This window comes from Strigops habroptila, chromosome 4, assembly GCF_004027225.2.
Source record: "Strigops habroptila isolate Jane chromosome 4, bStrHab1.2.pri, whole genome shotgun sequence".
Lineage (NCBI taxonomy): Eukaryota > Metazoa > Chordata > Aves > Psittaciformes > Psittacidae > Strigops > Strigops habroptila.
In genome coordinates this window covers 51,306,663-51,331,374 of record NC_046358.1, presented here as the reverse complement: position 1 = coordinate 51,331,374, position 24,712 = coordinate 51,306,663, and the positions used below count along the sequence as shown (strand labels likewise).

Here is a 24,712-nt window from a genome sequence, read left to right as displayed (position 1 = left end):
GACAGGGCACCAGTCCCTTCAAAAGACCTGATTAAATCCCAGAGAGCCATCAGCAGAGAAACTTGGGTCCACGTACGAGGCCTCCTAAGAAAACCTCTCCTTTGCCCTTCAAAGACAGGCATTAAATAGCTGCAAGGTAAAGCACATGTGGAAATGCTCTTGCCTGTACATCATCCCAGGATACGGAACCCAAAGTGGGTGGAAGAAGATGCTGGGCCAGCATCACATCTTTGCTGCTCGCCAGGCTCTGCGATTCCCAGGGAGACCAATAAGCAAAGGAAATCCCGTACTCTGCAGCAGAGGCTCCTGGTAGCCACTATCAGCATTTCAGCAGTGCTCAGCACAAGCCTGCACCCAGAACGAAGTGCAGGCTGATTTGTTAGTCCAGGGAGTTATTTCAAACCCATGCTTCAGAGCTGCATGCCACATAAACCACCATTCTCTGTTTAAACCTGTGCACAGCGGTACCCAGCTGCCCTCCTCGTCACATCGGGAGGGTCATGAGCTGCTCAGCAGCGTTGTCACCACGGGACCACCACCACAGAGAGCTGCCACCTCCCTCCACCATCACCTGCCATCACCAAAGCCAAGGTTCTTTGTGCACGCTTTGTGGACTCCAAGGGACAGCTGACAGATTTTCCAGTGTTGCACACGAAAATACTCAACTCTGCCATCCCTTCCGATCACCAATGTACAGACAGACTTTCACTTCCACCTTGCCTCTGCTCTTGCCCTTCCCTTTGCATCCCAACTGCACCACATCCCCTCAACACAAGCAAGAGAGAAGAGTTAGGCAGTGCCTGGAAAACGGCACTGGGAGCAAGCTCTTCCTTTTAATTAGGCACCTCTCTGGTAGGGCAGTCAGCAGTGCTCTAGAGCTGGAAGGCTGCCATGGGCTGTATTAGCTGACAAGTTGGGTGATCCTTCTCCGAGCAAGCCAATTTCTCCTTGGTTATGCTTAATTAAATTTTAAAATAGCTCTCTGTCTTCCTTCGTCCTCCCTAGGGACTCTTTGCAGCAGTGGTCAGCTCAGCCCCATGCACTGAGCTCTGCCATCAGATCTAGATAATTCAGGAGAGCAATTAAAGTCCATCTGTCTACCAAGAGCGGGATGGAGAAGCAGCTCCACCTTGCCACATTCCCAGCACAGTCCTGCTCTGGCCACATTCACTCCTGGGATGGGCACCCATCTGTATGTGTGGTCTGTATAGCTTCCTCCTTGAGGGCCACTCTGGACTGAGCACATGGCATCTTCTTCTCAAAAATGCATGCACAAAGGAAAAACAACCCCAAAAAATAAAATAAACCCATATCATCCTGGGCAGAGAGGGCTGCCAAGGTGCCCCGGGGAGCTGGCAGCAGGGCCGCCTTTTCCTTTTCAACACAGCAGCTTTGTAAAACCCCCTGTGCTGACAGAGGAAGGAAAGGGGAGGAAACCAGAGGGGTTTCAGTTTATTTACAGTCCAGCAGGAGAGCAGGGCTACTTTAAAAAGCTATCAGAGTTTCTGTCTTATTTGTTAACACCGTTAAGGCTGGGAATTGCTTCCTTTCTTCCTCTTGGGAGCTGCAGCAAGGTCCCATGCTGCACAATGCGATGCCTGCCAAACTTTGAGCTCTGCCTCCCGCTTGTTTTCATCAACAGCGCCCGACCTCGGCTGGACGCAAGGCATGCGATAAGCAAACACACGTGAGGAGCCCAAGAGCTTGTGCATGCTAACCAGCTGGCAAGGCCACAGGGCTGCGAGCATCCAGTCTCGCACCTTGCTGGGGTCCTGACACAGCCACCCTGCAAGCAAGGGTGCTCAGGACCACGTCCAGCCTTTAAATGCCACCCCATGAAAAGGACATTCACACTTTGGTGGCAATCAAGGCATCCCTCCAGAGCTCGGCACACAAGGTTGGCTGCTAACCGCATACGCTTCGTGGTAAACCTAAAATTCCCCTCAACTACTGGTTTAGAAAACACCACAAAAGGGCTTGAAAACCCCAGGACCTGGTGTTCAACCACCCTCCAGCTGGCCAGCCTTGCAGAATGCATCGTTAATTCAAATGAAGCCCAGGTTCCCCATCACACAGGAGGTGGTCTGAGGGGACTGGCCATGGGGGAGCCCAGCACTGGCAGTGTTTCGGGGAGCTGGGTGGTCCCAGCTCACAGGCACCCCTCCTTGGGAGGAGCTGGCGCATCTTTCCACAATGCTCACAGGGAGCAGGCATCAGGCTCCCTTCAAGGGGTACAGCAAGGCACCAGTAGTCTAACAGGGAAATTAAACAGCTCGGCTATTCCTCTTGGAAGCAAAATGCCCATTTATAAAAGATAAGATGTTTTGTCAACACAGATTGGGGTGAGCAAGCAAACTTGCTCAGGAACAGCAGCTGTGCAGAGCCCCCAGCATCCTTCCTGCCACCCAGGAGACCCTTCCTCCCTCACATACCCACCCGGCAGCTACAGTGACAAGAATGGCAGGAAATTGGGCCCAGAAGGGAAGAAGAATCCCTGGGATAAGCATGGTAACTCAGAAGGAACAACATTTCAGAGAAGAGCCTACCCGCCTCCATCCTGCCATTTTAAGGGTGGAGGAAAGGTTAAAAAACCCACCCAGGACTGTCCCACATTCATCTTGCAGCTGGCAACGCATCAGGTATCAATTAACACTGTCGTCAGAACTCGTCATCTCTCCCCTGGTCAGCATTATACCCAGAAACAACGCGAGGAGGCCTGAAATCAGGCTGGATTTGGCAGTGCTCGCTCCCATGCAGTGGTTAAGCCCCACACCTCCCAGACGTGGGAACCCCCCCAACAGCTTCACCGTGCACCCGGGGAGAAGGCAACAGGCAGAGGCTCCCATCGGGCAGCGTACTCCCCATGCTAAATGAAGGCTTGCTCTGGAAGGCACTGCTCCCATCCCCACCTCTCCAGCCCTCCTCGCTGTGTTCACTGCTGCCAGCAAAGATTAAGAAAACCCCCAAATTCCCTCTTAACAAAGCAGGGTGTTGACAAGGGCCACATCCTGGCCATGCAGCCAGCGCTCAGCAAGCGGTGCCTTGCCTCTGTGGGGTGGGGCTGGGCTTGCTTGCAAGAAAAAGAGCATTTTTGGGAATGGAAAACAGCCTATCAAAAAAAAAAAAAAAAAACACCCCACAACCCCAAACCAAAAAACGGAGCTGCTTGGGCACATTGTGTTGCTGCGGGCGCTGGAGAAGGCACAGAGCACTGCTTGCCACGCCAGCCCCTGGCTGCCGGAGGCAATTTCTAACCAGGAGAAACCCGGTTTGCAAGGAACCGGGGATACGCTGCTTTTTGCTAAATTAGCCGCATGTCTGGATGGATTATTTCACGAGAAACTTTCTCAGGGAAGGCAAGCTCTCCCGCCTGGGCAAAATTTGCATCCTAGAATAACTTCCCAGGCAGAGGCAGCAGTCCCCAGCTTGGGCACTATCCATGCGCGGGTGTCAAGGCCGGCTCCAAACACGGTACCAGGACCATCGAGCCTCATCCACTCCCTGCCACCTCTGGGGCTGGGGAGAGCAAAACCAGCCCCGTGTTTTTCGAACACCTTCTTCTCTCCGACTCCTCTGCAGGCACGGCTGGGCCAGCGCCTCCCCTCCCTCCGCCTGGCAGTACCCATCCTATCCATCCCTGCCTCCCGTCTCGGCCGGCTTTCCCAGCGCAGCCCCCCAGCCAGAGGGGCCTGGGAGCAGCGGCCCTGGGGGGATGCCGGCCCGCTGCAGCCCCCCGCTCCGCTCCGCTCCGCTCCGCCCCACCCCAGCTCGGTCCCCGCGCAGCACCCGCCGCCCTTCCGCTCCGAACGGATGCGTACAAACACATTCAACGGTTGGACCCGACCACCTTAAAGGTCTTTGCCAGCCTAAACGATCTATGCTTCTATACCTATACGTATCTATATAGAAAAAATATAAAAACACGTGCAAATAAATATATATATGCATGCATTAAAAAAAGCAAAGGATAAACAGCCCCCCCTTGCTCCCCAAAAAACCAACCCTTAAGACACATCCCAGGCAGCAAGTCTTAATGCTGGGGGAGCGGGAAAGGGGGTAAAACCAGGCGCAGGCAGACGAGCCATATTGGAGCCCCGCTATTGCAAGCGCTGGTGAGGCTCAGCCCCCTCCCCGCCGCCGCCCCGGGGCTCACCCAGAAGATGAAGTTGAAGACGAAGAGGAGGTATTTGATGCACTTGGTGCAACCTTCCACCCCCATAGCGGCGGCTCCTCAATCTCTGCGGTCCGGCTCAGGCAGCGGCGTCGGCGGCGGCGGCGCGGGAGGAGAGAACGCCCCGCCCCCGGGCACGCCCCCCTTAGGCCCCGCCCCTCGGGGGAGTGATGGGTCGGCGCACACCGACCCCCCCCACCGAAACGTAGGGCTGTCTTCCCCCCCACCCATCCCGGTTTTTATTTGTTTCCGGTTTCTACCCCTTTTTACCTTTTCCCCCTTTTTTCCATTTTCTCTTTCACCTCTTTTCCCTTTTCTTGTTTTTCCTTTTTCCCTTTTTCTTTTTTTCTATTATATTCATAGAATCATAGAATGGTTTGGGTTGGAAGAGACCTTAAAGATCATCGAGTTCCAACTTGCTGCCAGGGGCAGGGACACCTTCCACTAGACCAGGTTGCCTCAAGCACCATCCAACCTGGCCTTGAACACTGCTAGGGATGGGACGTCCACAGCTTCTCTGGGCAACCTGTGCCAGTGCCTCACCACTCTCCTAGTAAAGAATTTCTTCCTAATATCTAATCTAAATCTAACCTTTTCCAGCTTGAAGCCATTCCCCCTTGTCCTGTCACTACATGCCCTTGTAAAGAGCCCCTCTCCAGGTGTCTTGTCAGCCCCTTTAAACACTGGGAGCTGCTCTAAGGTCTCCCTGGACTCTTCTTTTGTCCAAGCTGAACAAGCCCAGATTCTCAGCCTGTCTTCCCCCACCCCTTTTCTTCTTTTTTCCTTTATTCTTTTCCTCCTTTTTTCCTTTTTTTTTTTTTTTTTTGTTTGGGGGCTGTATCACCACCATCTCCTAAACCGGCTACGATCCCTTAAACCTCACTGTCGTCCCTTAAGCCTCCCCAGGCAGCCCAGGGTAAAGGGAGAAGCTACCGTGAATGGGTGCAGGGTGCAGCAGGATTTGTATTTCTATACACAGAAGTTTTGGGGTGCAAACATGAGGCGTCATCCTTGCAAAAAAAAAAAAAAAAAAGAGAAAAAGATTTTTACATTTTTACATTTCTTTTTTACCTTCATTCCCCCCACCTATTTTATCCTAAGCTCTGATCAGCAAACATTTTTTGCCTGAGCTTTTGGATTTACCACTGCAAGCAATTGCTTCAGGTTCAGTAGAACCACTCAGGAGGCTTTCCATTGGTTACTGGGTCACATGAGCATCTGGGAGGCTTCACGGCTGCCCACTGAAGAGGTCACACATGTCAACAGTGCAAGTAAGCCTCACATTATGGCTTAGAAATCTTAGTTAGATTTTAGTTAAAAAACCCCCAAAGCTGTGCAACAGCAACATGATGAAATTTCCCAAGCTTTTGGCCAAAACCTACCTTGCCCCACTTGCTCATCCCTAGAAATATAAATTGCTCTCACCCCATGCTATGCTTCCAGCAAGCACATTCACTTCTTCCAGGGGCACGCTAGTTAAGTCACATAATCAGAGTGTAAGAGGAGTTCTGGTAAAGGCAGCAGCTCGCACCTCCAGCAAAGGTCAGGACTTTACTGTGCTAAATATGAACCCGACGCCCGCCTGCAGTGTTGTACGTGGAAACCTGCCCTCTTTCTGCCTGGCCACTTGCCTCTAGCAAAAGCTTCTGAGCCAAACATTTTCACACTCAATGGAGTCTTCCCTGCCATGCATCCTGTAAGCAGGAATGCGCTGTTAGCTAAGCACACATTTCCTTTACATGTATGCTGAAAATGAGTCAACTTGTTCCAAAATCACCCTATTGCCCTTAAGGATGAGTTGATCCAGAGCTCTGTCATGTTCGCCAAACCCTTCTTTGCCCTGCAGTAACAGCCCACGATGCTCTGTGGCGGCAGAGACCGGGAATGAGTAGAAGTTGGCCCCATTCCCCAATTACTTATGCCGAGTACGTCCTGGATTGCAGGCTTGCCATGGATGCATAAACCCTTTGTCTCTAAGCCACATTCACTCATCCAGCCTTACCAATGAAGTCGGAGGCTCACAAGGCTATTTATGCACGTAACTGCTACACATTATCAGCGTGACCCATCTGGTTATGGTAATAGCCACAATCCTGTGTGGCTCCTGCTCATTGATCCAAAGGATAACAGCAGGATCCCAAAGCTGCTCACTTGATACACCATAGCATCTCACAACATCTTTTTTTTTCTGCACCTTCATCCTTTCCAGCTATAAATATCAAAATGAAAATACCCCCCACCACACACAGACATTGAAGATAGGAGTCTGCATGAACCAAGGAGCCTCTCGTGCATTAGTTTCCAGAAAAACTCTCGGAGGCACTGCTTGGAGAGCCTGTGTGAGGGAGACGAAGGAACCAGCTGCAAACCGATAAGACCTTCATCAGCAGCCCCACAGCTATGAAGGAAAATGACTCTTAAATCAACTTTTGTGCACTGTAGAGTAGGCAACCCCAGCTGCAATCACTGCCACAAAGTTGGCATTGAAACTGCTTCTGGGGAGCTTGGGATTGCTTCCTTTTTTTGTCACTGCTGCTTTTCTTTTCCTGCTTTCTGCCTTTTTTTCTCTTATGCTGGGAAATGAAGGAAAATAGAAAACAAGAAATAAACCTTTTCATACCCTCCAAAAATTGTATTAGCAAACAAGCCGGTTTGGAGCTAACACAGCCCTGTTTCTGGGACCTTCCTTCAGGCTGTGTTGGAGCCCATCCTGTGCAGGGCTGAGGCACAGATGTGGCTCTGACAGGGGGAGCAGGGGCACAGCCCCATCATCTCCTGCATCAAGAAGCTCCCAGTTACAGGCTAAAACCTACTGGGTCTAAACTGGGTTCACCCATCTGGCTGTACAAACAAAGTCATCTCCAAAACTTGGAAGTGGAAAAGGATTTCAAGATTTGTCCAAACATCTTTCTATTTGCTTTGTTTAGGGTTGTTTTATTATTATTTATTTATTTTAGGAGCTCAGCTGGGTACCTTTGAAAACGTTGACCTTAATGTACAGGAAGAAAAAAAAACACCACTGTGATACAGTGTCAAGATAATAGATATTGTTTCCCAAGATTATGTGTGATTTCAGGTGTTGTATATTCATTTGTCATGCTGTACTACTTGCTGTACAGTCCATAAAGCACCAGAACTGCATTTCAAAGACTCTCAGCGGCTTTATCAGCTCTTTATAAAATGCTGCTGTATAAATAAGTAAAACTAATTTGCACACATTCAGTTCATGTATCGGTGTCACATGCGGGTATCGAGTGTAAGTGCTATGAATAGGGCTGATGACTTCCCTCTTTGCGAGGATGGGCTGAGTTCGAGTGCTCAGCCGTGCACCATGCTAATGCGCAGTCCTTTGGAGAGCAGGCAGCTGCAGGCAGGCCTGTGAAAAAGCTACCTACTTCCCAGGCCTTGTGTACTGTAAGAGAAAAACACTAAAAAAGTAAAAAAAAAAAAAACACCAACAAAAGCCCCCAAGCTCCAAATAGAATTCCCCAGGCCATTTGAATTTGCTTTCACAATTGCGTTTGCAGACAGTGAAGCATCAGAGAGTGGAGGCGTTTGCAGTGGTTTTCCTCCGTCTGCTGCGCTTGCGTTGTTGGGGGTTTTTTGTGAACTTGTTTATAGGTCAGACATGATGCCTGTAGGTTTGGGGATAGCTGATGTCTATGCGCATGAGCCACCAGTGTCTGTTAAAGCAGATGGCTTGAGCCTCCTCCCAGCCCTGGGTTTAGCAGGCTGTCCCTTACCAGCAGGACTCTGAAAACTCAGTCCCTGGGATTTTGATCCTGCTTCTTCTAGGGAGATGCCCGCAGCCTGCCAGCAGCTCCACTTCAAAAGACCCTTGTGTTTTATAAGGGGAGAGGACAGACCCACATCCTGTCCACCTCGTACACGTGCTTGGGGAGCTGGTGACCAGGCTGTGGAAGGATTAGCATGGAGGCAGGCTCTAAACACCTAACACCCAGGGCCTCCAGGAGATTTGGGAAAGTAGATGGGAGTCCCTCATCCACTGGAGACCGTGGGATGGCTGCTGATGTGGTAGTCTGGTTGCATGGCTTGGGCTTGCATGGCAAACCCCCTGCCGTCCTCACAGCCAGTGCAAAAATGATGGACAAACCATGAGAATAAAAAACATGTCATTTGTGGGTGGTGCTAGTTAGCTTTTAACGACTGCATCTTATTTTCTGTGGAAAATATGACAGAAATAGCCTAGGTTTCCAATTTACCTGTGCTGGTAAAAAAACCCCTAAACAGCAGCAGCATCACCAAAAATCTTTGAATAGGATTGGAGATTTATGAAAAGAACCTCAGAAATTCATTCTGTGGGAGGATAATAGTCCCAGAGTGCATACGAGTAGGCAGCCAACACCCTGCAATACTGACTTTCAAGGCAGGGACCTGAACAAGGGCGTGGACTGGCCTATGGCAGTGGGAAGGTGGATCTCCATCACCTCAGAAGAGGCTCGCCTGCACCCCTGGGCAGCCAGCCAACAGCCTCATTTTGACTAGGAAAAACAGTATCAAGAATCTTATCCGTGTATCTAAGGGGACATCTCCAGAAGACCTTTTCTATGCCCCAGCAGGAGCAGCTGGCACCTGCTCATCCAAAATTCCCTGTGCCCTGTTCTGCAAATTCAGCTGAAGCACCGCGATAGCCTGGGGAGGTTGTATCTGCCTGGCAGCCTTTGGGAGACAGTGAGGCAAGCAGAAACCTGTAGCAGTGCCTGAAGTTTCTGTTTCTAATAAACTCAACAAATGGTTCTCGTCTGCATGGTCTGTCTCTCTGCCATCTTTAAATATTTATGTCAACGTATCTATGGTGATGGGTTAGGTTATATAAGGAGGAGGAGGAAGGGGAGGGTGGTGGGGAAGGACAGCATCAACTCCCACCAGGGCTGCGGCAGAGGGAGAGCAAACCCAAACGAGTTTATCCTGTGCAGACACACTCCCTCTCCTCAGCTCATGAGCCCACACAGTGAACATTCATTTTTCTCGGGGCATCAGAGAGGGCCGAGCTGCAGCTGGGCTTAGCTGCACTTAGAAAGATGCCATGTGGGAGAGCAAGAGCCCATCCCATCGATGCAGAGAGCTTCTATTGTATAATCAATGTATAATTCATTAGTAGGTGAATAAAGACGGAATAGATCATTGCTGATGCAATGGGGCTAAAAAGAAAGTGAGCCTATCCGTGAGCAAGCTGGTGCACATGGGGGTTAAACAATAGCACTGGGTGATGCTGAGGGGAGAGAGGGGGGATTTTGCCTTGGGATAATATAAACAACCCAGCCAGCCGGCTGCCAGTGAGTCCAGGGAGAGTGATGCAGGGATATGCATCTTCCTGGCAAGAACGCTGTGAAGGACCTGTCCTTTTCACTTGCTGAAGTCTAAGGGAATGGCATCTGCTTAGACAGGAGGGTGTTAGCTGTGGGTAGGCACCTCTGGGCTCATCTGAAAGTATTTCTTCCAAGATGTGCTGATTCCTTGCAAGCTGAGCAACAGCCTTGTATGTCTTGCAGATAAAGAGATGGGTTTTTTTTTCCTCACTACCCTCCTAGCAGGGATAGATATGCAGATTGCCTCCAGGCATTAATGTGTTTGATGGACCCCCAAACCGCCATGTGACTAAAGATAGCAGTGAGTTTGTGCTGGGGGTGAGATGTCTGGCCTGGTGTGCAGTAGAGAAGCCTCACCACCATCAGGCCTGCAGCCAGTCATGGGTTTGGCAGCTGAAGCCAAAAGCTGCAAAACACACGCTGCCTGTGTTTTTCCAAAACAGCCTCCGAGGCTCCTCCAGGGTTCTCCCTCCTCTATCCCGCAGTCTCCCCCTCCATCCCACCCAGTGCTATGTTTCCCAGTGGACAGGGTTGGTGCTCACTGCCAGTTGCTCACTCTCCCAGAAGAGGAACTACACAGTTAAGAAAAAGAAAATCTCTTTTCACCCTACTACAGCATTTTACTGAAAGAGAGAATTGCAATGACACTTCATGTGTGATGCAACTGTGTATTCAAAGCAGCTTCTGACCTTACCCGCCTTCAGCTGTGCTGGTGGAGTTCTCCTGCATGGAACATCTACCATTTCTGGCTGTAATTTTGGAGAAGAATTATAGCCAGCTGCTTTTGCAAACAAGCTGCTTCTGCACATGGTTGAAAATATATGTCTAGCAACTATTTTTTCAAAAAATATTTTGTATGTCTGCAGCTTGGAAACGCAGCTTTACCTTGGCAGGAGATGGCTTCTGCATCACCCAAAGATTCACCCAAATTTGCCAACTTACAACACTTATACAGAACTTGCTCAGTAGCATCTCCTCTAGGAGCTTGCTGCCAACTTACCAACACTTGCTTATACAGAATTGCTCAGTAGCATCTCCTCTAGGAGCTTGCTGCAGATATGAGAGTTGTGCAGCAAAGGGGCTGTTGCATGAAAAAGTTGTATCTTGATGGCAGCGGAACCAGCAGTTGACACAAGCAGTCAATACGGCAGGAAACAGCAAAGCATTTTGGAGCCAAGCTAGTGCACCATGAGGCTGAAAGATTCCAATTCTCCTTGCCATCGAATCCCTCTAAAGAGTCAGTAAATTGCTTAACCTGTGCTTTTCACAAGTGCTCTGGGATCCTCAGGTTTTGTCTTCTGCTTTGCAGAAGCGCTGAGTGTCCTTGGCTGCTGCGCAAAGCTGCACCCTGCTCACCTGCAATTCTGCATGAGCAGTACCTGGGAAAAACAGCATCTGCTGCCATCAGAGCAGGCTCTTGAGAGCGCTCTCCTCGCTCATAAACAAGCTGTGGTCGGGCCACCCATGGGCATGCAGGGCATGTAAAGCCTCAAGGGAAGTTAATGCTCCCACTGGCAGAGCAGGACCGGAGCAGTACATGGGCAGCAAAGCTGGAAAGAAGCACAAAAGGCTTCTTACCACTGCCATGGCTGATATTCCCCAGCCATGTAGGTGATCACCTGGCCTTAGGGTGCTTCCTCTTCCCAAGTCCTCAGCTAGAGCTGGAGGTTTGTCTAAAACAAGAGAGTAACTCATGAGCACAAGCTAATGCCTACCCATAGAGAGGCCAAACTGCAACTGCTCAGGTAACCTTAGTGGAACTAATTGATGATTGTTGGGGCTTAACTGGCAATTAATTAGAGCCAATTCACGATTAAATATTTAACTTCACACCTTTGTTCTCTAGGTTGTTTTTGTTTTTTTTTTCTTCCTGTATATACCTACATAAATAGGGATTTCTTCCCCACCAGAGTTTGAGCGTTGACATGCTTGTAACAACCAGCTTCTGCAAGCCCCAGTAAGACTCACTGGCTCTGCAGGTGTTTCCTAGCCTGGCTGGCTGCTGGCTTTGCATCCCCTCTGCTCAGCTCCAGGCTCTTATCCCAGTGAAATCTCTCTCACTTTTCTCAATGCTGGGTAGATCTTGGCGGCACCTACAAATAGGTTCCTGGAGTTTTGCTTTGGTTTGCACAAGAGCTGTAATTCGCCCATAACAAGCAGCAAATTAGGGACTAGGGAGTGCAAGCAACCCCTGCAGGACAGGGATTTTTTGTTGGCATAGGTATAAAGAAACCTGCTCAACTCCCCCCTCCAGCCTCACAGCACCCCTCCAGCCATCCCCTGGGTGCTGCCATTTCTACAACTGCAAACAAAATGGTAACTCTGCATTTTTCTGCAGTAGGTTTCTAAAAACTGAGGAGTTGAAGGTATCCACTTTCCTGCTCTTAAAACGATAGCAGATGCCATTTTCTGTGCTACACACAGCACGAGCTCTGGTAGGAGAGTGTGTCTGGCCAGGCACCTGCTCATTAAAAGCGTTGCTCCTTGCAGGGGAACTCCAGCAGTGGGTGAAATGGCAATACAGATCACGAGATGGCCGGCTGGTTGGCTGTCAGAGGAAGAAAGGGAACTTCCAGCTCCCTGGGACAAAAAATTGCATGCTTCCAGTCTCCCGTGCTTTGGAAGAAGAAACGACAACTCTCCAGGTGCATTATTCCCTTCGTGAGATGGGTTGGTGCAGTTTGTGTTCTCATCCCTGCCGCAAGCAGCAGAAATCATTACAGAAGTGTGAAAACAGCAGCTATGCACACACACCCCTATATGGCCACTGCTGGAGAGGTGCCTGCTGCTTTTGGTGACATTTCAGTGGCCACAAATGATTCAAGGGAGAAGAGAGCTGGGGGAGGGGGATACAATAGCCTTTCAGGTTTACTTTATCGTATGTATGCTACTCCTGTCCATAATAGTCTCCTTACATTAAAAATTGACCTGTGAAGGAGGAACATCTAAAGCTTTAAGCAGTTCTGGTGATGAAGCTTTAACAAAGATTTCTTCTGCTTCTTGATAAGGCTTAAGCAGCTAACCCACACCACTAACACAGACTCCACTGATTTGCTTGATCTCCAGTGTAGAATATCATCAGGTGTCCAGCCAACACAGAGTGATGGGCAAGAGCTGACTACATAGCATTTTAAAAAAGAAACTGTAGAGGTCTCTTTCATATAAATACTCAAGTCTTTATTGCTTAAGTTTGTTCTTAAGCTTTTTTCCTGCCTCTGCTTGCATTACTCCTCATGAAGTACCTGCCTGCTGTCCCATTGGCTGGCCAAGGGTAGGATGAGGCTGATGAGCAGCTCCTTTTCCTCCAAAGGACCAATGCCATCCTCTCCCTCTTGGGTGCTAAGGCATGCTGCTGGGGCAGGCGAGCACCAGCTGCCTGGGGAATATCTCTTCCCAGCACTGAAAGAATTACTGAGGGCTCTGCATGACGCAAACCCCCGAGCAATGCAGGCAGCCTCGTGCACAGCAGAAAAAGAGAAGGAATGATGGCCTTCTGCAAGAAATTCATCTTTACTGAAGCAACCATGAGTCACATGAGCTGCCAGCTGGGCTAAGGAATAACAATAGCAGTGGCCTGGACAATAGCAGCTGGAGCTCACAAGGGAGATTGTCTCTCGCTGGAGAGAAATAAACTAGAATGTGGGTATGTTGGCAAGTGTATGTCACCTCTAAATCCCTGCTAGACTGAGGCATGTTGGTGACTGCCACAAGGTAGCTTGAGTAATATTCTGGAGCAGTTTGAACTTGATGCTGTTTACAGTGAAGTCAGTGGTGAAGCTCCGCTGGTTCCAAAGGAGCGGAATGAGGACTGATAGCCTCCCCCCCAGCACAATTCCTTCCAATGCAAGGTAATTGCAGCCATGTTAAAATACTAACCAGGTGCTGTAGACTGTACTGCTGTTCTTGCATGTGTAGCAGCCCCTGCCTGAAGGCCAGGACCTGTCCTGAACTTCAGCACAGGGATTTCCACATTTATCTCAATAAACAATTGCTACTTACTGTTTCTCATGGCTAAAAGCCACAACAAAGGAGAGGGGTGAAAGCAGTTGTTGGTTCAAAAAACATTGCACATAGCCATATAGTTTACAGCAGGTTTTCCAGCAGGTGCTATATCTATTGCAATGATGGGTTTCAGCTCAGAGGCAGCTCTGCCTCCTTGCAATGAGGGCAAAGCACACCAGGGAGCCATCATTTGAGCTAGACTGAGAGCTGATGGAGGCTTTTAAAATTTCTGTTTATTATTGATAAGGTGATGATGTAAAGAGGGGACGTGAAGTTGGACATTGCATTGTTTGACCTGGCTGGAGATCAGTCCTGTTCTTTTACAGATTTAAACTTCAGACCTGCGTGTATGTGTAATATCAAAGTCCTTTTGTATTGCGCAGCAGTGTTGTGGGTTAGTGAAGCTAGATAAACACAGAGCTAAGGATAGAAGTTGAACAAGCCCCTGTGAAACCAGTGTGGCATCAAGCTCTAGGAAGTTGACTACATCCAAAGAATTAAAAAATAATGGTGTATTGCATTAACGAAGAGGAATAACAGAGAGATGTGTCCTTATGCTGGTTATTTGTTTGAAAGCTCATGCACTGTTTCTCTGATTTTTTTTCCTGATCTCTACCAAAAGCTCTGTAAGCCTGGCAATATTTGAAAACAGGGGAAAACCAGTTGACAGTCATTGGCTGCCTACATACTTGAACATGATCAGAAACGTGCCCAAAGTCAACCATTACAAGTGTCCAAGCTACGAGAACACATTTCCCGTCAGCAACGACACACCTTGTGTCCATGTATTTGCCTATAGTACAAGATTATCCTGGGCTGTGATCCAAAGCCATCTTCCTAGAAACATTACATCTTTGGGGGTCACAGGGAATGCTCAGATGATAGACAGCACAAGAGAAGTTTGGTTTAATGCTGTGATTTTTGCTGGGCTTTTCTCTCCATCTTTGTCCTAAGGGGCGTTCTGTGTCCAGCTTGTGGAGCTACAGCCCATACATCTCCTGGTGAGTTGATCTGCATCTCCAAGCCTGGGTGCATCATAGAATCACAGAATGGTTTGGGTTGGAAGTGACCTTAAAGTTCATCTAGTTCCAACCCCCTGCCATGGGCAGGGACACCTTCCACTAGACCAGGTTGTTCAAAGCCCCGTCCAACCTGGCCTTGAACACTGCCAGGGATGGGGCAGCCACAGCTTCTCTGGGCAACCTGTTCCAGTTTCTCAGTCCTCCAGTATGCCTCAGGCCTTGTTCATTTTCGGTGAAGGTGTGGGACTGCTCCTCCTCAGAGCACCATCTGCTCTGACCAGCTCAGAAATGAACAACAGCTAGTAGTGTAGGGAGGGGAAATGCGTGACACACGTCCCACTGCCTGAGCACATGTAAGGCCTTCCCATGGGATTCTGTGTGTGACTTCAGACATCTTCCTGTGCCAAAAGCTGGCTCTGCCTGGTAGGGATGCCCAGGTGATGGGTTTCTACCTCTCTCGCAGAATGTATTTGCCTTTCCGGTCCAGGTTGCTGCTGAAGTGGATGGAGAACCAGAGGAATGAAGTCAGGATCATTCCATAAACCTAAAAGGAAATAAATGAGATGGGCACACAATTAAATGCTGAACTAACTATGATGCTCCATTTCTGCAAATAAGAGATCTTAAGTGTTGCCTATTAGTCCACTTGGCACTTCTGAATTTATGTATTGGGATGTCACATTTTTCTTGAGAGCTGTTTTCTGGTAGAATCGTGAGCACCAATTCCAACCTTGGAGGGGAAGAGGAAGAAAAAGGAAAAAAAGAAAGACTAACATGTGGTTAAAAAGCATCTTATAATAATTAGCACAGTACAGCTCAAACCTGGCTCTAAAAATACCAAGAAATGAGAAGAAACCAGGAAATTCAGATTTGAAATTCTGACCACAAAACATTCCTCTGCTCAGACAAACATATCTCTCTCTTAATAACATCCTTTTGTAAAGATAACAGAGAGAAACAAAAAAGAAAACCCCAAACAATCCTCATGTATTGTTTGGAGTAAAAAACCTAACAAAACAAAAAAAAGCCCTTAAAAAAGTCCAACCCCCACCCCATGCAATGCACGCTTGAGAATACAGAGGACAGTATGTTTCCTCTGTATTTTAACATTCTCCCTGACATACCACACACCAGGATTACACAGGCAACATATCAAAGGTAAGGCTGCTGTGGGAAGGATACCAAGGAAAAGTCTGCTGCCTTAACGTGCAAGTGCCTTTGCTTGTGGCTTGATATGAGGACATGTGTGCATTGTTGGCTGAGGAACAATGACATCAGAGCAGCTATAGCCCTCGTCACATGCCTCCCTTGCATCCTGCCATCACAATAGTGAACTGTGTGGTGAGACTTCCTCTAGGACACACTTAAAAGAGAGCTGCCTTATCTGGCTATAGCATCAAGCTGTGAAAAAGAGATATATATAATAAAAACCGCTCCTGCTTTTGTCTGAATATAGTTGCAGTGAAATTCCTCCTATACCTGGGAAAAATTAGAAAGTGACACCAAATATTCACACGACTTTACATTTATAGATCCACAGCAATGCCTGATGGTTTTCCTAATTTACTACTAGCAGTATAAAATACAAAAGTGTTTGTTCCTCTGGGTTTTATTTAGATGAAGAAAAGTCTTCTAACTCATAATTGTGCCAAGGCAGACACAAGGAATTAATCTCCACATACACAGTGAGGAAAGGTTGTCCCCGCTGGAGAGCAGCATAGAGACACCACAGCAGTCCAAACCTCCCTTCTTAGTGAAGAAGCAAATCTCTTGGTGTGTACTCTTTCCTGGTGTGCTTCATCAGGCATGCAGGGCCCCTGTGTAGAGGTAATTACAGCAATACACCTCTGCCAAGCCTACAAGCAGGCTTGTTTTAATTAGCACTCTCCAGCTCTGAAGGGATATTCCCCACGTGGCCATTGAGCCCCTTCACCACTGAAGGACATGTTCCTCTTGCAGTATTTCATTTTTCCTTTTGACTTCACCCAAATAAGACTCACAAATTCAGTACAGACCCTTTCTACCCAAATTATCCTGCAAAGATCATCCTTCCTCTCCTCTGCAAGATCCTCCTTCAAATATGGTGCCTGGGAGCCTAGGCAACATGCTATTCTCCTCTGCTGCTTACGAGCCTGTGCTTTACCCACGCACTGCCCAAGATGCACCTTACTGGGTTTATTAGTGGTCATTAATAGGATGAGACCTTCCCTTCCCGCACAGCTCTCCAGCTCCACCGTTGGTGCTCAATAGCTTTCAAGACCTTCCAGCTCTGGCTGCACAAAGCGGCTTCCCAGGCTGAACTGGGAGGCAGCCAGTGAGTGCTGGGCAAGGAGAGGCAGCAAGTTTCCTAAAATACAGAGCTTTTACTGCATCTCCTTTTCCACAGCTACTGCCTGATCTGCAAGCCCTGCACCAGGTGACACAGCATCTCACTTGCAGGAGGGGACGCACAGGCAAACCTGAGTGGGTGAAATGCAAATGCTGCTGCAGCCAGCTCCCACTGCTCCCCACTCCCATCTGTCATGCCTGGTTTGGGCAGAAAAGCCATGCAGCAAGACTATTCCTGCAGGAGAAAACCTCCATCCATCAGCCTTAACAAGACAGGTCCTGGCCCTTTCATAATTTCCACATTGCAGTCCACAACTGATTGTTTCTCTGCCCCAGTCTCCAAAATTACCCAAAATTCTAGCTTCTGGGGGCTAATTTAGGATATGCTTCCATGCTGGAGCCTGCCTCTTGGGGCCAAAGTGAGAAGGAACAAACATAGATACCGTGAAGCCGATGGCGATGCCCAGGAGTGTGGTGACAAAGTCCATGTGCTTCTTCAGGAAGAACTGGATCTCTCGCAGGCAGTCCTAGGCAGAGAGAGACCCCTTGCAGTGCAGCAGCAGCTTTGTCCCCGTGCAGAGCACTTGCCAGAACCCCAAATAGAAAGGGAGAGAAGAGGGGGAAGCAGCATTGCACAGCTGGGCTGCTGTGTGACCAGGTCTCCTTTATCCTGCTGCTGCAAATACAAATACCAGCAGGTATTTGTCTGCAATGTGGGCAGACAAATACCTGCAATATATTTTCTATTGCTACAATACACCTATGATTTTCTTGCTATTGTGCGTTTTGGACTGTGGGGGATGTGTGCATGTACATGTAAATGTGGTCATGCAAACATTTTTTTCTTTCCAACCACTGGAAAATGAAAAGAGGGAAAAGACAAGACAGAAAAGCAGAGCACACCATAATGCTAAATACATTCCCCAAAGATAGATACTAATGAACTCCTCATTTCACAAGGTGTCACATGCATTAATATACATTAGCTTTAAGCATGCCAGCAGCCCCACGGAAATCCAGGAGGTGCTAGCCAAGAGAGCCATTTAAAAAATGCAAGAGCCTGCCCTTGATGAAGTGATTTGCAGAGCAAAGAGCACTCAAAGCCAGGAGTGAATGTAGTGCAGCTACCAAATACCGCAGTTCTCTGGGTTGCAAAACGCATCCTCCCAACCCACCTCCCCTGGCTCGCTACCAGAGAGAACACAAAACCTTGAGGGGACAGGGAGGGGAATGAGGCGAACAGAGTCACCCACACAGTGCCTGGTTTAAGTCTGCTCTCCCTTCCTGCTCTTTGAGCTCTTTGGTCTTTTCTGACCCTGCTTCCTGGAGGCTGTGCTTTGAGAGGCTGCCCCACCGGCTGACATGTGCCTGTGCATCACGGTGTCCTGTTAGTGCATGACATCTTTGCCTAACAACACTGTTTTTGTATAGCTGTAGCAACACGGTTTTGTTTTTCATCAACACACATATTGATGCTGGAGGCTTCAGCTACTTCAGCTGATTTGGCTACTCCCGTGGAAGAAAAATAATCATACAATAGCTTTGCTCAGAGAGTATGAAGTCTACATTGTGGCTTCAGCACAGAGGCAGTCTAATACTGGTAGCTTCTCCATCAACCTCACTGAGACACTGCAAAGAGGAGGAATGAAGTATACTTGATGAAGCTACTGCAGGGCATCATCACCCTGCTTCATGAGTTGCTAATTTTAACACTTATTTAATGCCCTGGGGTAAAGTAATTACAGCAAATTCCACATTTATTGTCACTGCGACACTTTTGAAGCCTCAGAAAGTAGTGTCATGTGGAAAAGTCCAACATGTGAGCTCAGATACATGCCCATGATATCTCACATTCTGCATACGCAGGAGACAAGGAGGAAGCTGGAGGGAAGTGACAGGCTGCAAACACAGGCATTTTGAAGGGTTTCTAGAGCTGCAAAGGAAACCACATCTGCGGGTCTGACACCTCTGATCCACTGAGGCTACTCCGGCAGGTGAGACACCTCCTTATTGAAACAACAAAACCCCACTACAACAAATCCAAACCCATAGTAACCCCAAACCATGGAAAAGTCACAATTCTCATTAACAGTTAGTGAGTAGCAGCACAGCCCCACTGTGCAGACAAGGAAACCTTTCCCTTACCTGTCCAGCATCGTGCGCCTGGCCGGGTGGGCATGTCTTGCGCTCGACGTTGGTTGTGTCCCCAAACGGAGAGTGCTTCCCACAGCACAGGAACTGGAAAAGAGGGAGAGATCTGGTAGCCACCCACTGGAGCTTTCTCCTCACCACCAGCTGCCACAGCAGGAGGTGTCAGTGGTGGGCCACATTTCCCCCCTGCTGCCACAAGCAGTGCTATACAAGCAGGGCTGCAAGGAGCAAAGCATGTAGGTATGCAACCAACAACTGCAGCCATGGGGGTTAAATTCAAAGGAGGCACATGGATCTGGTCCCAAACTTGCCTGTGCTCCTCCAGGCCTGCTGCCTGGGGCTGGAGCCAAGCCCTCCCTTCATGGTCACACCAGCACTCACAGTGGCTACTCTGGAAAACCCAGGGATGCATGGAGCCCAGCACTTGTATGGGCTGGGAGGGTCCCAAGCAACACCCACCGTGGAGATGGCTTCCTATAGCTGGGGTGAACTGGCCAGCCTGAAGCTCTAGCAAGGGGATGCGGGTGGGAGTAGAAGAATTGTTTCTCCATCAATTAAAGTAGCTAAAATAAGCAACTGATGAACTGATGGAGCTGGGTATTGTGCCTGGTTCTCCTTGCCAAGCAGGACTCTGGGTGTGCTGCTCCAAAAGCCTGCAGAGCAACCACCACTCTGCCTGGTTATGACTCTGAGGGCCACTACCATCATTGCAATGAGAAACATTTGCCCTTTTCTGTGTTTTGAGAAGCACGGATGAAAACAGCTTCAGAAAGTACTTGTTATGATGATTTAATAAAACACAGAACAACAAAGGGAGTTGAGTGGGAGGTGTCTGGAGACAGGCGATCGGAGCTGACCTTCCCATCCAGCCCTGCTGTGTGCCATGAGCTCACTACCCAAACAGGCCCTGCTGCGCAAGGAGACTGCATCTCCTTTACTCAGCAGGAACTTGGAAGTTTCTCACCACGGGGGACACCCTCACTCATCTACTGCGGCTTTGAGGGCAAGCATCCTCCCTGTGCTCTGGACCACCACCCTTGCCCACCTACCAAGCTACAGAGAAGTCTCCTGTGCCAACAGCGTCCTAGGTGGTGGTTTTGGGCAGCTTGCTAGCTGTCTCCAGCATTGCAAGAGGTCAGGTAGCCTCCAGTACCCCTCAGTCATAGGCTCAAGGATAAACAGAAATAAACAAGTCCAAATACTTCTGCTAGACAATGTGGAATTCTCTCCCTCTCTCTACCTGACTGGGGACATCAGAGAGGTGTATGTCCACTTTCTCGCAGTACAGATAGGGAACACGGCAGAGGCCCTGCTGAGACAGACAGTATGTATAACAGCTACAGTGCAGAAGAATTGAAGATATTGCATATGAGCGATGCTCAGGGAGGTGGCCCTCTCCTACTGTTGATAATCTGGTTGGTCAGACCTGGAAGAGGAAAAGTAGGAAGGGAGAAACAGACTTCTTAGCAGGCTGGAGGACTCTCTTCCTGAGGGAAAATGACACCGCAGCATTCCTGACGCAGAGCACAGGCATTAGACCCAGCCTGCTGAAACCTTGGGAAAATACTCCAGGGCAAGGTTTTCTGCTAAGGCTGAAAGACAACTCACTGCTTTGTGGATGGCAGTCAGCTCGTGCCTCCTGAAGCTGGAGGCATTCCTCCTCACCTCCTCATACACAAGATCATACACATCCATCATGCTGTCTTCCACCTGAAAAGAAAGCAGAGATGTGTAGACGCAAAACACTGGCACAGTTGTCTCTGGAGGGGAAAACACTCTTGCATCCCCCCAGAAGCTCTCCCAGGTATAGCAAGACAAGCAGTGCAGCTATTAAATGACTACCACGTAGCAGCAGGAGCTAGTGTATGACCTCCATGCACCAAGGGGCACTTAAAACATGGTGAATCCCATGAGAGAGGCTGTGATACTGCATGTGTACCACCTTATGCTATGCATAGAAGCTTCAGCATCAAGCTGGGGTCTCACCAGCTGATGGCTGGAGCTTTTGACCAGTTTTGGATTTAGTGTCAGAGAAGAACTCAGGTGTCTGTGACCAGTGTGCCTCTGAGTCCCTCTGCCAGGCAGGGATGACACCATCTCCCCATCCTGATGTGGCACTGTGAGGACAGGCACACAAGACAATGAGGTGCTAAAATATGAAGGTAAGAGGATCTCAGAGAGCTGGTGTTATCCCAGTGACAAAGCAGTTCCCCTGAATAGAGCCAAAAAAATAACGGAGTGATTCAGTGGTGAATCAGACCCTAAATATTTACTCAATGTGTGAGAACTTGCAGCTTGACAGATCCCAGCCAACTCCCACTTGGGTTTTGAAGAAAAAAAATATGACAATTGCCTTCAGTGCCTGGAGTCAAACCTCTATTTCTTGCTTTCATTTTCCCTCACTTCCTCAGCAGCATTGATCTGAGGGGGCCTGCAGGCAGCACTTGGCTTCCAGGAGGGAAAATCGATTGGTGAGACAGATGGAGTGAGTGGCCACACAGAGAAGGACAGACACTCCAGGAGCAGAGCCATCTCTCCTGAAAGTGAGGCTTTTCAGCTCAGTCTTAAGGGGCTGAACTTGAAAATTACTCTATGGGAAAAAAAACCCCAACGCTGTCTGCTCAGGGGTGAAACCAGGGTCATCCGAGGTCATTACAGCCATCACTGCAATATTGCTCTACCCTGCTCAGCTTCCTAAAATGCAAGCAACTAACAGAGGCTGATAACCAGGGAGAAGAGAGAGACAGGTTGAGAAGATTACTTGTATCCAACTCATCTCTGTGCCACCAGGTATAGAGTTTAAAAACAGAAAAAGTTCCATAGGTATTATGGCATAGAAGTGGAGGGGCTTGAGGGTTTCTCTGCATTTGTTTGCAGCAAAGCTGCCATTGCTCCAGGATGCTCCATCACGTGTCACAGTGCAATTTGTAGGTGAAGCAGGAGCAATCCAGCTTTAACAAGAGATCCGGTGGTGGATCTAACACAGATATTCTGAGCCAAGGAAAAAATCCTCCCCAGCAAGCTCAGCACCATGCTGAGCTTTCCCATTCAGGTAAGGATAGAGGATGCTCATTTTGTCACCCCCATGTATCAGAATGCATCGAGTGGGGTGGGTGCAGCAGTAAGACAGGATCTCTAGCAGACTTGTGCACCATCCTTCCCCTGAGCAAACCTTAAACCCCAATAAAAATGAGAACATCCAAGCTTTTCTAACTTCTTGTGGGACACGAAACACCTTTCCAGCAGCAGCAATGAAATAAATGGATTCAATAAAAAGAGCATCCATTTCCACTGAAGAATTGAATAAAGAATAATGAAAAAAGAATAATCTATTGACCTCCTCCTATGGCCTCATGTTACTAAGGAAGGAAGGACAGAGCAGCTTGCTCCCTAACCCAAGAGATTACTGTATTTCAAATATCCCAACCCCAGTCTAAGATGCAAGAATAAAAGACTATTTTGTGTTGTGACAACATACAAATGGATCTTGGTAAGGTAGTGATGTGGCATATGCCATTTTCTCCTTTTCATATTTATCATTAGGCTCAGGATGCTGACCTTCCCTACAAAAGGAATACATGTGGATGACTTAAAAAATTAAAAATTAAGAAAGGCTTCAATCAACTTACTAGACTCAAGCAACAGTTCAAGGGTTGAAAGCAATCCAGAAGTTTAACCTACTTCTAAAGTTCTACTGAACTCTGGGCCAGGAAATGTTGGCACAGGTAGTTTTAAGCCTTCTGCTTTGGCTGGACATGTTCCCCAAAACCACATGAAAACTGGCAAAAATGCTCAACTGCAGTGAGTTTTGGGCTGGATCTGGCTGCTTACTTTACAACCATATTCAACTTAAACCAAGGGAAGATGAGACTTTGTTCAGTGATGTTTCATCTGCAAAGACAGCCACAGGCTCCCTAGCAGCAAAGCAGGCTCTGACCATGCCACCAGAACCAATTTACTACACAGGGAGGTCAATGCTCATTATGTGTTTTGTGCTGATAACAAACCTCAGGGCCCACCTGAGGCTTATATCCCCCTCAGCAGCTTCTCCGGTGGGTTGTGCTGCACAAAGCAACCTGGAAGGAAGGCAGGTGAAAAGCCCAGATGTTGGCAGCTGCCAGACAGGCAAGCTCCTGCCAGCTGCATAAAAACACGGGAGCATTGATTTGATCATGAGAGGTCCTGCCTGACACAGTGGTGCATGCTTGAACCTTCCTCGTTGTACTGTGCAAGGATACAAAATATTGAGACTAAGGCTGTTTGAAGGATAAGAGTGGATAGGAAAGAACTGAAAGAACAAGACACCCAAAACAAAGCTATGGCATAAAATTGCTCCAACTGTTGGAAACAATAAGGGAAGAAACCACAAGCAGTCACCAGCTCTACTACAGTGATTGTAATGATGATGAGGGTAATCTCCAGGTACATAATGACTGCTAAAGACTTCACTTGCACCCTGCTTCTGAGCTTGATTGTGAGTTGGCTTCTCAGTTATTTACTGATCTTTTTTCTCCATTTTGTCAAGCAGCCTGAAAGAACTGAAAGCACGAGGGATTAAATGGAAAATGTTTGTAGCAGTAATTTTCTCTTAGAATGTGTGTCTGGGCAAGCCTAAGAGTACAATTTGCTGATTAGTTGTTCTCAGCATTTCTATCTAGCAATTATATCTAGCATTTTTATCCAACCATTATCTGAATACACTATTCACATCCTGGTAAGGGAATATCAAACTACAAAGCCATTTTTTAAAGGAGTGAATTGACTGTAGTTCCTTTACGTCATCTTTCTGATTTTTGCTAGGATCATTTGATTTTGAAGGGGAGAATTGCTGTCTTCATACAACACAGCAGTCTGTTTTCAAAGATTACTGCAGAGATCTTCCTCATTTAAATGTTTCAGATGTAGGTATAAAGTACTAAATCTCAGTATTTATCACTGGCTCTTTCCTTCTATGCAGGAGACTATGCCACAGAACATACAAGAGGTCTGTTTTAATAAGAAGAGACATACAAGAGCAAAAGGTTGCACTAATGAACCATCACCTTAACAACTTTTCTGCCTGGGATGTATATACTCAGAGCTATAGCTGAGCTCTGAAGCACTGGTCACACATGGGAGCACCTATCCAGGCCAAAATGCCATGCTAACTCATGCATGCCTAACAATGTAAAAAATAAAACCTGAAAGCATGAGACAGTCACTAGATGGTTTCACAGCCTGTCCTTATCTGCAACATTATTTTATCCAGCAGATGTAAATTCATCCCTATATTTTCCTTTGCTCTGGGACATAACACAGTGAAGAGCTAGACTGTGGCACTGCTTCGTACTCAGTTGCCACCCACAACAGATTCCCATTGCACACTCGACTGATGGGCTACTTTGAGTCCATTCCCTCAAAATTATTTTCTTTTTCTGTTGCTTACGCCAGGTGTTGGAGGGAAAAAAAAAATAAATAAAAATAATCAGAGTGCTTTCTTTTCTGGTTAGGCAACAGGATGCTTTTTGAGTTTCAGTGGTTATGCCGATTCTGTTAATAACATGCTTTAAGAAAAACACAGCTGTACCCCATCCCTTAACTCAGACTGTAGTTAGCACATAATGGACCAACACAGCTGGAGAAGAGAAAGACTGAGCTTCTTTTTAAAAGGTCTTACACTCTCCACACACATAAGGATCATTATGGTCGAGTGTATCTTCCTGTTCCTA

General features: G+C 48.0%; 2 protein-coding genes across 4 annotated transcripts in view; both read right to left on the bottom strand.

Moving 5' to 3' along the window:
- The window catches only part of CD81 (CD81 molecule), a 34,342-nt gene extending 29,999 nt beyond the window's left edge, over positions 1–4,343 (bottom strand). Inside the window, exon 1 of the mRNA XM_030481319.1 lies at positions 4,154–4,343. Coding sequence (XP_030337179.1) covers positions 4,154–4,219 — 66 coding nt within the window. The 5' untranslated portion in view covers positions 4,220–4,343. The remainder of the gene's footprint in view (positions 1–4,153) is intronic.
- Positions 4,344–6,778: 2,435 nt separating this feature from the next.
- Positions 6,779–24,712, bottom strand: part of TSPAN32 (tetraspanin 32) — a 36,693-nt gene continuing 18,759 nt past the window's right edge. Inside the window, exons 5-10 of one of the 3 annotated variants that reach the window (XR_003990799.1) lie at positions 20,613–20,714; positions 18,999–19,091; positions 17,297–17,380; positions 14,946–15,069; positions 11,080–11,174; positions 6,779–7,583 (exon numbers count right to left, since the gene is read on the bottom strand). Coding sequence is in view for 2 of the 3 variants with exons in the window: in XM_030481318.1 (XP_030337178.1) it covers positions 14,974–15,069; positions 17,297–17,380; positions 18,999–19,091; positions 20,613–20,714 (375 nt within the window). In the remaining variant the exon portion in view is untranslated. Of the gene's footprint in view, positions 7,584–10,828; positions 11,175–14,736; positions 15,070–17,296; positions 17,381–18,998; positions 19,092–20,612; positions 20,715–24,712 lie in introns of those variants that run through there. The other 2 variants (XM_030481318.1, XM_030481317.1) reach the window with 2 other exon arrangements.